At 46.9% G+C, this 12,255-nt stretch overlaps 1 protein-coding gene across 2 annotated transcripts in view; it reads left to right on the top strand.

Moving 5' to 3' along the window:
- Nucleotides 1–12,255, top strand: part of LOC146809060 (B-cell receptor CD22-like) — a 500,036-nt gene that overhangs the window by 186,904 nt on the left and 300,877 nt on the right. For both annotated transcript variants that reach the window (XM_085615862.1, XM_085615861.1), the window contains exon 4: nucleotides 6,166–6,468. In XM_085615862.1, the coding sequence (XP_085471988.1) occupies nucleotides 6,166–6,468 (303 nt within the window). The remainder of the gene's footprint in view (nucleotides 1–6,165; nucleotides 6,469–12,255) is intronic.

The raw sequence follows: 12,255 nt of genomic DNA, 5'->3' as shown, positions 1-12,255 counted from the left end.
CTCAACGGAGGATGGCTGTAATCCGCTCTGAAGTGTGGAAAACAGCACAGCTGCCTACATCTAAGCAACAGAATCTTAAATATGTGATGGCATTCAGAAAAGTTTTTTTCTTAATTTGATATCATAGCAAGTTTACCTCAAACGGTAACCATTTTTAGGTCTCACCTGACCCAGCGCATGCGCTGGTCTGGCGAGACTTTTTGAGAGGGCTCCAAAAAGTGCTACCAGGCCAGCCTAGAGCTACAGTGCATGTGCGCGGGCGCGCACGCTTGACCAAGATTACTTTCACGGCCGCACGGCCGCTTTGATGTTTGATCGCTATCACTTTCGCCAGCCACGGCCGCTTGGCATAGCCAATAGGTCTCGCTTTTGGGACCTTATAAGTATTTAGTTATGCAACTGTTGCATGGCTAAACACTTATAAGGTCCCAAAGGCGAGACCTATTGGCTATGCCAATGCTTGTTTTATGTTATTTACAGGCGGCCAAAGAACACTGATACAAAGATATTAGATGTCCGCGGCGCCCAGTTAAGTATGTGTTTTTTAAACACCTGGGTTAACATTCCTCAAACGCAGGGCACATTTAAAACATTTCTGACTCAGTAAAGGAAATCTGGGACCTGTGTTGTACCCTGCTGTTCTCGTTTGTGAAGTTTGTGCTTTACAAGGTCTGCCTGACAATGGCACCAATTTTCTATTTACTGTATTTATAGTACTGTTTCCTATTGGTATTTTGTAAATTAACATATGAAACTTGCTACAAGAAATATTTCATCGTCTTCTGCTCTCAAGCTTTCGCACATTTACATTTCCTTGGAAATACGAAGAAGAGTTCCATGCAAACTAGAAGAGAGGTCTTCAAACTCGGGGTGCCTTAACAGATTCCAAGGGAGGTGCCAGACACTGGCCAAGCGAAGCATCGTGCTGATAACACTGCATGTTAGGTCTCGCCTGAGACAGCGCTTTAGCGCTGCACTCGCGAGAGCTTTTGTAAATGGGGGATCTGGAAGTGCAAACGAGTGCTTTCAGGCCTCCAAATACAGTGCATGTGCGCCGGCCAGGCGCGCGCACCATTTGGAGGCCTGAAAGCACTCGTTTGCTTTCACTTTTGCGGGCCGCACGGCCGCTTTGATGTGATCGCGATCACTTTCACACAGTTCGTGTGCGCCGGGCGCGCGCACCATTTGGCGCTTTGATGTTCTCAGTGAGCCGCGCGGCCACTGCGAACATCAAAGCGCCCGCGAAATGTACACGCCATTTGCCACCCCCTCCCTTATCCCACTTCCTGCTTGTCTTGTTTTTTTTCTTTCCACTGCTTGTTGGAGTTTTCAGCCCCCCTCCCCCCCAAAAAAATGTGTCTCTAGTTGCCCGCCTGTTTCAAGCATCTACATTTAGACACAAAATATGACCCATAGGCCTCAGTAACACACAGACCCTATAACATAAACTGCTCTTAGTGCAGAAGGCTCAACAGACCTTGCATGGGTCTGCCGTAATAAGCATGTCCATCAAAGGTTAGTTATACAAGGGAATGTTTGAGTCCGTCTTCAACAACTCAAGACTAGATAAGCACAAGCGCCATTTGAGCGCATTGGATATTTTCACCTGTTTTAGCAAGACAATGCATGTTGGCACACAGCACGTCATTTGCACCGTGCCATCTGGAATACTTGATGCCAGAGAGCACAGCTACCACCCACTCAGTGGCAAGAGAACATTACCTTCTTGGATGAGGGCGTGGCCTAATGCAAAATAAGGATTTTTTTGCTTGCCCATACGCACATCACATATGTGCCTAAATAAATTGTGTGCCTGGCATCAGAGAAATAAGCAGAATGAGCACCAACTATACATTAACACAATTTTGGCATGCTTACTACCCCCTCACCCTGCTCCTCCCCCGGCCCACCCGCAGTACTCCCTCCAGGAGCCATGCACCAGGCTACATTACACAAGGTCACATTTTTTAAAGGGCCGGGTGAATAAGTGATTGGCCCAGAATCACAGCATTTTATGCTGATGCCCGGGACTCGAACCCAGTGTCCCAGTTCCACCCGTCAGCTTCTCTGGCTTTCATTACATACTTTGTATGAGAATGGACCAATCATTTATTTCAGCACTCACCCTTTCCTACCTCTTACTTAAGCTTTGACGTTTTCTGAGGTAAACATTTATTTTTGAAATATTTTTGGTCTAAAACATCATGATCTCGGCCGTCCTCTGGGAAGCAGGCCTTGTAAGGCCACTAGGCCAGTGATTGGCAGCTTCTGGAGGGAATCAACTTCATAGTCCCGCCTTCTCTGCCCTCCCTTTCTGATCTGCCTGGTGTTCTCTGCTAATATATGGCGTTTAAGAATAAACCGTTTTTAAGCATCTCTTGGGAACAAAACACGTTTTTAATGTTCACAGCAGCTTGGAGATCGGTGGCCACCAGCTGGCACGTTCTTTCATGACAACTTTTGCCCTTCAGGCTTCTGTAAAGCAGCCAAGTGCCCCTGAGGGATTCCCTTTTTTCTTTGACACACAATCGTAAATGATTTAAAGCGATAATCTTAATTCAGATATAATTTCTTAAAGAGATGCTAATAAAATGTTAAAGAGGGGCTGTCGCATTGAAACGTACAAAATGGAATGACGAGTAATTTTCAAAACAAACTCACTGATTCTACTTCCTTTCAGCTTCCTGCTTTAAAATCCTTTTGAGCTCAGTGCGTGATTATGATGTGACCCTGCCTGAAGAGTGCCCTATAATGTCCTAATCACGTCCCCCAGTAGCCCACCACCCAGCCCTGACTTAAACCCGATCCCTACTTGCAATAATGTAGGGGCCAACGGGAGTGCAGCTCGAGCCATCGTTTTGACATAACGCGTGTTCTCTAGGGTCAGCTCAGTATAAACCGATTATTTTCATGACATATTGCGTCTCCATGAGGGTCCGGCCATAAAATAAAGACTGCTGTGTGGCTGCATTGCGTTCACTGTGGGTAGAACTTCTAAGTACGATTAGGAAAGACACTGAAACATGTGTAAGTGTCAGCTTGAGTTGAGACTCGAGTGCGTGTGTTTTATCGGGCATACAGTGCTTAGTTTGCATAAACAAAGACAAACATTAGCAATTGCTTTTTATTAGTGTTACCCGATCTTTTGGCTTTGTCAATACATTTTGCTGTGACTGCAGCAAAAAGAACAAGCATTTGCAATGCAATAGGTCTCGCATTTACGAGAGTTTGAGCTATTAGCATTGTAAATGACAGTGCCTTTTATTTATGTTTTTAAAAAACCAAACTTAAATAAAAATCATTGTCATTTACAATGCCAATAGCTCAAACTCGTATAAATGCGAGACCTATTGCATTGCAAATGCTTGTTTTTAGTGGGGGGGAAAAAGTCAGGCCCTCTGTAACAGGCCATCACTAACATCTTCTGTCGGTCATATTCTGGATGGGAGTAGGTGTAACAAGCATTGGCAAAGCTAATAGGTCTTGCATATATGAGCCATTGGCAATGTGTTTTTGTTATGATGTGCACCAGTGTGGCAGCCCTGCCAAGTGCCACGCATCTCGCATTAGAATAACGCATTTTCGGCAATGTCCCCACATTACCACAATGCCTGAGATTGTCAAGCAAAATCGTTACACCTGGCAGAGCGCGCACAGTTGATCACATTAAGGCAGCTGTGCCTGTGTCACGAAGTGCCTCGTCACAACCAGCAACAGCAACCTGTCCTCTCTCTTCCTCCATTAATTATGAACAAAAGGCTAATCAGCACAGCCAGTTCGAGGTGATGGGCGGACTGTATCGAATCTTTCAGTGGAGCGACTGGCCCCTCCCCTCCCTGTAGCAAGGGGATTCCAAATTCCAAAACTCAATCCATCACGTGCACGTCGCCCCAGTTCAAGCACAGACATGGAGCGAGACCAGTTCCGACCCTCATCCTGAGAGTGCCTGCAACACAGGACTGGTCACAAGATCGCAAAGAAGTTTTCGATGACTAAATCCGTCTGGGGACTTCTGAGTCCTGGCAGCTGAATTCTCTGTTGTAAGTGGTCGCCCCAGGCCCTGCACCTCTAGCTTGGATGACTGAGCGTGTCAATGAATGCCCTACCACCACAAGGTAAACTGGCCCCCGCTCAGGGCCCGGCCACCTAAGAACATGTTTAGCATTTGCTTTTTACGGCTCTGGGCACGTTTAGAAATGTAAAGGTTGGTACAATGCCTCAATAATTGAGCGCACAATATCGAGTTGTGAAGCCTCGTGGTTTGCAAGCGGTTACATGCACTCATGGCCTCATTTCATGTAATGCTGGCTGCTCGTGGATAGCAGGTGCTCAGCAGAAATGATCATCTCGCAGCCACCGCAGCAAAACAGGAACAGCATAACGGTGGAGGGGGTTGCTACTTGTTTCCCGCAACTTTTACTTGCTTTTAATACGTTTTGAGCATTAATAGACATATGGACAGCAACGGCTGCCGATAGCGCCCTCAGTGTGCTGCCAATAATGCTCGACTTAACAGCACTGACTGTACTTAAAGCTCCTGTGGCCAGGCCAATGTGGCTAACGTGACAGTCACAAATTAGAGTATGTAACCAGGACTGTATGTAACAGCATACTTCTTCAAACCATGAAACTGCACTACTAAAAACCTAATTATGAGACCTGAGTCCGAAAAAAACAGGAGGACTCGTTAGCATAGGCAATGCATGTAGACAGTGCGCAGTGACGTGGTTCTGAGTGACGTGGCAGGAAGAGATGCCACAGTCTTAGCATTTCTGTCACTTGTAAGGGAATGAGCTTCTTTCACAGTTAGAGATGAGATTAAATGTTTGAGCTACAGCAGGGGTTCTTAACATTTTGACTTCTGTGGACTCCCCATTGAATCATCACTTGAATTCAGGGACCCCCAGTGAGTCTTTATTGGAAGTCAGGGACCCCCAGCCCAAGCAATTTCTAAGGTTTGGACTTTATAAGTGTTTGGTTATCCAGCACAATATCCTTGGTGCAACAACATCAACTGTTGCATGGCTAAACACTTATAAGGTCCCAAAGGTGAGACCTATCGGCTATGCCAATGCTTGTTCTAGTTAGTGGCTACTTTAATTTATGCATTTATCCCACCACCACCTATGGACTTAAAGTGCTTAAGTAAATGATAGAGGTCCAGTTTACGAGGGCCAGGGCACACAAAGACCAGCACAATCCAGTTGATCTTAATTTATTGTCCTAAAGCGAACAGACTGTCTGTGTGTCTTGCTTTAGCTGTGCTGACAAAGGCTTCCACAGCACAAAGGATCCAACAAACAAGCATTTGCAAAGCAATAGGACTTGCATTTATGCTAGACCTATTGCATTGCAAATGGGCGGGCGGGGGTAGGGGGGCGAGAATGCACGGACAGGAGTGCGGGGGAGGGGGGAGTGTGGGTAGGGGGCAGGGGGTGCGAGAAGGCACAGATAACAGGAGTTTAGGGAAGCAGGCACCGAAAAAATAGTGCACGTCTGTACAGTGTAGCACTCGAAGTAAAGGGGCCAGTAGCCACGGAAGGATGCAAATGACGACATGGCATAATAAGGTGGGACTAACAAGCCTCATTATCAATCAGAAGACAGTTTACGAAGGACAAACACAAAAGCCAATGAAAAATATGGGCGGAGAGTGAGGGCAGCTTGTCACCCCAAACTGGACTACTGCATGCCTCGCAGAGCGGGCAGCACATGTGGGCTGCCGCTAAAGTTGGACCTAACAACACGTCTCACTTATCAGCTATTCAGGAAGCAGAGTGGGCCAATCACATTCCAGCCGCTCCAGATTCTTACTAGGTACAAGTAATTCATGGCAACACTTTCTGCCTCATTCAGACACCAATCTCAGGAGCAGTGTGCAGAGGCACACTGCGCCACCTTGTGGGTGAGTTCTCAGGCTAACGCCTCCTGGAACCATGACTGCAAATATACCAGAGCACAAACACACTAACATGCCTTAACAATGGACAGCGGGTCAACAAACACATGCCCGTAAAAGGTAAGGTAATGCATTAATTCTCTCATTCCTTAGGTTTTGGACGGTCAGTCTTCACCTATGGATCGATTTCTGTATGACTGCAATATGTGATTAATTATTTGCTCACTACTCTATGAAGTTTATTCTCTCTTTCTTTCTTTTCACAGATTATCCTCCAAAGCCTCACATAGTTGTTGCAGCCTCCGGGATTGCAGAGTTAAAGCCTACAAGTATTACTTGTTCCATAGATTACCACTGCCCAGAGTACCCAATGCAGCTCCGCTGGGAAGGGCCTGTGCAAGGAGAAAATGGCACTCAGCTTCAGGAGTCCATAAGCGCCTTGAAGACAACAAACACACTGAAGTTTACTCCTTCCTGGCAACATGACCAGAAGGTACTGCGATGCCTGCTGAGCAGAGAGAAGGATACCAGGGCAAGCTCAGAAAGTGAGATAACACTGGATGTGAAACGTGAGTTCTCCTTCCATACCTGTAGCGCACTGAAATACGAGTAACACAGAAGGTAAACTTGTTTTATGTGCCGCTTCGTACTGCAGATCTGTTCTGTCACATGTCTGCATAACATGTTGTCATTATGCAGTGGTACTCAATTTACCGACCTCAGATGAATGGAAGTCTGATTGCCTCCCCGGGAGTGAATCTGCAGAATGTCAGGTGTGACTGACCTACCGTCGCGGATGTCCAGTTTTCACACATCACTTAACGACAGGGTGTGTTGCTTAGACCATCAATAAAAGTGCCCTATGCCTGCAGGTCAGACCATGAACTGATGGATCGCACCTCACTTAACACCAGGGTGGGTAGCTTAAACCATCACTAAGAGTGCCACAAGTCTGCATGTCGGACCGTGATCTAAGGATCACACATCACTTAAGACCAGGATGGGTAGTTTAAACCATTAAGAAAAGTGCCACATGCCTGCAGATTGGACCATGAACTGATGGATCACACATCATTAACGCCAGGGTGTGTTGCTTAGACCATCACTAAAAGTGCCCTATGTCTGCTGATCAGACCATGAACTGATGGATCGCACCTCACTTAACACCAGGGTGGGTAGCTTAAACCATCACTATGAGTGCCACAGGTCTGCAGATCAGAACATGAACTGATGGATCAAACATCACTTAACACCAGGGTGGGTAGCTTAAACCATTGCTAAGAGTACCCTATGCCTGCAGGTTAGACCATGAACTGATGGATCAAATATCACTTAACACCAGGGTGGGTAGCTTAAACCATCACTATGAGTGCCACAGGTCTGCAGATCAGAGCATGAACTGATGGATCAAACATCACTTAACACCAGGGTGGGTAGCTTAAACCATCACTATGAGTGCCACAGGTCTGCAGATCAGAACATGAACTGATGGATCAAACATCACTTAACACCAGGGTGGGTAGCTTAAACCATTGCTAAGAGTACCCTATGCCTGCAGGTTAGACCATGAACTGATGGATCAAATATCACTTAACACCAGGGTGGGTAGCTTAAACCATCACTATGAGTGCCACAGGTCTGCAGATCAGAGCATGAACTGATGGATCAGGAGAATGAATGATGGACCGAAAATCACAAAATGTGGTCACGTGCGGAAGATATGATTAGATCCTAATTCTGCAGTGTAACTGCTACCCATGTTTTCTATATTTCCTATAATTATTTAGCCCTTTGTGATCACAGAGTCTAATATCGAACTCATTTTGAATGTAACATTCACCAGCCTCAAGAGGAAAATGCTAATTCCAGAAGACGAATTAGTTCTACAGAGGACTCGGATTATGTCCAAGGATAATGAATATCTGTGAGACATGGGAGACTCGGGCCCCTCTTCACATTCTACAGAGGGGCCCCAACATTTTGCAATACGCCACTGACTCTAGCAGGTAGCTTGGTACAAACAGCAGTGGCAAGGTCTTCCCAGCCCGTACTGAGGGCTCCGACCTACAGCTGCTGGAGAGCTGTGGCATTTGCCTCATCTGCCGCATCAGCGTCCTTCCCTGCTTGCTTTCAGAGCTTGGAGTTTGTTTGGGACCCGTATCACACAAAGTGACCCCAGGTGGTGCAACGGGTGTTTGCGCCTGCTTGCACACCCCAGGACACTTAGGGGCAGATTTATGAGCCCCTTGCACCACTTTTGCGTCACTTTTAACATGGGAAAAGTGACGCAAAAGTGGCGCAAGGGGCTCATAAATCTGCCCCTTTGTCATTACAGAAGGGGCTGCAGACATTTGAGTGACCCCCTTCTGTAATACCAATAGCTCTGCACCCATAAAGCACCAGGGCAATCTTCAGGCGGCATTCCCTCATTTGCATGGTAGCATAGCCCTATGCAAATGAGAGAATCAATTTGCCCCAGCGCCATATTAAGGATGCAGGTGAAGAGGCAAAGAAGCTCTCAGGAGGCGCACTGACAATGGGCCACCTAAAAGGTGGTGCACTGTCAGTGTGCCCCCTAAGGGCAGCCCTCTGGAGGGGGGAGGAGGTCCTATGGATCTCAAAGGCATTCCCTTGCAAGCAGGTGCAGTCACTTACTGTATCCACCTGCAAGGGGATCTCTAATCCACATTCAAAGTGCAGGTAGGTTGCCGTCTGCACTGTGAAAACATTGAGCGGTTTAAAGCAGATGCTCCGTTTTTCACATGAATGCTCTGCCCCAGGGCAGCACAAGTTTGTGGCTGTCTGGAGGGCATAGCATTCATCATAAATTGGTGCATTTACCCTTCATTGCACTGGGCGCACATTTGCAAAGGTGCACCCAGTGCAATGAAGGAAAATGCGCTCCATGTATAATGCGGCCTTATGTCCAAAGAGGGCGCAAGTATGGGGTTGGCATAAAATTAGAAGGTGGATTCCAGGGAGCGCCCTCTGGAGGTGTGTGCGCTAGTGGAGGGTGATTGCTTGTGGTTGTGGGTAGAGGAAAAACCCAAGATGATGAAGAAAGAGCCTCTTAATCTAACCTACCGCAAAGTGAATGGCGTAAATGCATGGAATGGTCTCCTTGAGAGCACAGGACTAATATCAATGACCAACAATAATCAATAACCACTGGATTAACCACTAAACTGGGCTCCGTAATAATGTGCTATTCGCCGTGAAACACTTCAGTGGCACATTAGAGGTAGTCAGGGCTATATAAATTAAATCGCAATGCAATGCAATAACAAATATTTTTGTTGCATTCTGTATTGCATTAATGCAAACATGACATCAATGGATTTGCCATGTTTGCATACGTATTAGAGCTATATGATATGGCCAATTGCTGTACCCAGCCATTGGGAGGCTTGTCAATGAAATAGACATAAGTATCATTGTACAAGTGCATAGAGAAATGCATTGGAAATTTGCAGCATGCTGTACCTGGGTTTGTCATTGACCCCAAAATAAATGACACGCTTAGGATCATTGCAAAATGTAGCAGTAACAGTAATTACAGGATTCTCCAAGTAGATTCGTTAACATTGGAACCAACCTACACAATTTATGCAGCTATGACAATCCACACCCAGTAAATAGTAATAAACACTCAATAAGCAAAATGAAATGTAACAATTCAAAACTAAAGAAAATCCACTTTGAGCGATGTACTATCTGGCTGGATTACAGCCATGCAGATCTTTGAGCTTCCCTGAATGCACTGTTTGAAAAGAGTGTTTTGGGGCTGCTCATGAAGATTTCATGCTATATTTATAGTCATGAGATAGGATTTCTTCTGGGAGGGTCCTTTCCATCTCGGTTCCAGACAAGACTTCCGGACGTGTTTTTTTCACCACCACCCAGTCACCAGGACTGAGGTCATGGCACTGCTCCTGATGCAGATTTAAATTTATAGCTTCAATCTGGTGAGAAACAAAAGGCACCACATCAGCCAATCCTTTGCAGTAGTCGAGCATCATGTCATGTGTTTTGCTCAAAACTGCATTTGCAGACATAGCAGGTAGTCTAATCGCTTGCCCCATTGGAATTTCCAGAGGAGATAACCCTTTCTTCCTGTCAGGACTGTTTTGAATACTCATCAACACCAAAGGCAAAGCATTAGGCCATTTGATTGAAGTGAATGCACAAACTTTGGCCACTCAGGATTTTATGGTTCCGTTAATAACAATAATAATAATAATCCATACTTGTAAAGTGTGAACATATCACCCCTTAAGGGTTCAAGGTGCGGGGGCTGGCAGGGAGATTAAGTGAGCTATTGCCCAGAGTCAAATGATGCTGAGCTTAGCTGCCGGAGACTGGGATCGAACCATGAGTCCCCACTCCAGAGTCAGCCGATCTGGCCGCTGCGCCACACCACACCTCTCACGTTGATCTCTTCCACTATTCCAGAAGCCTCTGATTGGTAACTATAGTGTAATCTATGCTCAGTCTGTAATGCTGCGCAAACCATTCTCAGGATCTTAAATAATGAAATCAGTTCCCTGATCCGATTCCAGAGAACACGGTAGCCCGTGTATACATATTGTAGGAGAGTAGGATCTGCACTTGTGTTGCCCCCACTTTTTGTCTGATGTATACACTGGTTTCTGGCTATAGTCTGGCTGGGTCCCTGTTAATCAGGGCCCCAGTCTAACTGATCTCTCTAAACAACTTGGTGTACATTAGATGCACTAGTGATTGGATACTGTGGTACCTTAAGAGCCCCTAGTATATGGTACCTTAGGTACCTAGGGCATTGGTACTTCACAGGCCTACCAGGGGCTGCAGCATGTATTATGCCACCCCTGGGAAGCACTCACAATCTGACACCACAGGCCTGCTACTGCAGCCTGTGTGAGGTAGTGTTAGCACTCCTCACTGAGGTATAGGTTCCTATATCTCACCATACACACACATATAAACCTATCAGTCACCCCTATGGTAGGCCCTATCAATCCCAAGGGCAGGGTGCTTGGTTTACTATGTGAGGGGGTGGTTCTGCCTGAGCAGGACCCCTCTGCAGCTGGCAGAGTCTATTCTCTGCTGCTGTTTGTGGATGCGGTTAAACCATATACTCTTAAGTGCATTATAACCTCGTGGTAAATGCTAACTTTGGAAGACTGCATCAAAACATGTTGTGTTTGGTGTCAAACAACTTGGAATCCTACCCCCACACCAGTAACTGGTGTGGGAGTAGGATCCCACCCTTCTAGAGGGGACGACATGTACACCCTGTACTACACGGTAGAAATCTTTCAGAGCCCTGGCATCACAAAATGGATGCCACCAGCACAGACACCGGGCTGCCCTCCTGCTGCTGACCAAAACTCGCAGTGGAGGGAGCCCAACAAAGGGTTTCCTGTCACAGGGAGGTGTCACCACCTCCCAGACAGGATTTAGTGTATTGGAGCTGGGTGGGTGCACTCTTAGAGTGCTTTGAAGTACTGCACTGGGGGAGCAGTAGGCTCCTCTGTGCATATGCCAGCTCAAACAGGTTCAGGGGCTACCTGCCCCTGCTCTGGCGCGAAACTGGACAAAGGGAAGTGGGTGTAACCACCCACTACCCTGACCCTCCTAGAGGAGGGGTCATAGAGCTAGTCCCTCCCATCTTTTCACTATAAGATACCACACATTGCCAATGCAATTTAGATTACACCTGGACGACGCTCAACTAAGAAGAATCCTGGCCCTTCGACGGTCCACTATCTCTGGAAGACTGAAGAATCTCCCTTGGAGTCAAGGAGTAACTCCCCTGCTTGGCAGGCACCAAAACTCTCTACAACAGTTGCAAACTTTACCGCTCCTGCCAGAGCCCAAAGTCCTTGCGTCCCCTGAAGCAGATTTCCTGACCTCTCGACGGCCATTTTGAGTCCCCAGCGAAGCTGTGGCATCTGGACCCCACGAGTGACGAGGAACAGCAATACCAGGGAACCATGCACTGATTTCGAGTGCAAGCCCTAAACTAGGTCCAACGAAGTTCTGCTTTGGACCACTTGTTGTCCGAATCCCTAGCAGGTCTCGTACCGAATTTCAGCGACCTACCCCGTCCCGAGTGACCATGGGCTGTTGTTAAACTTTTCCTGCAAAGGCGTCTTCGTGGTTGCTTGCCCGTTGGCTAGTAACTCACCTGAAGACCTCCACATCAATTTCAAGGACTCGCCTGGTTGCTCTGGGCCTGCCCTCACTTACCCTTGCTGGGTAAGTCCATCAGACCTTGCTGGTCTGCACCATTGCCAATCTTTACTCTACACAAGACTTGCGGCTGCCAAGGCTTGTTGGCTCCAATCCGGGTGCCGACACCGTCGACAGCTGCA

The sequence above is a fragment of the Triturus cristatus genome, chromosome 7, assembly GCF_964204655.1.
Source record: "Triturus cristatus chromosome 7, aTriCri1.1, whole genome shotgun sequence".
NCBI lineage: Eukaryota > Metazoa > Chordata > Amphibia > Caudata > Salamandridae > Triturus > Triturus cristatus.
The sequence above is the reverse complement of the archived record's forward strand: the minus strand, read 5'-3'. Positions and strand labels throughout refer to the sequence as shown.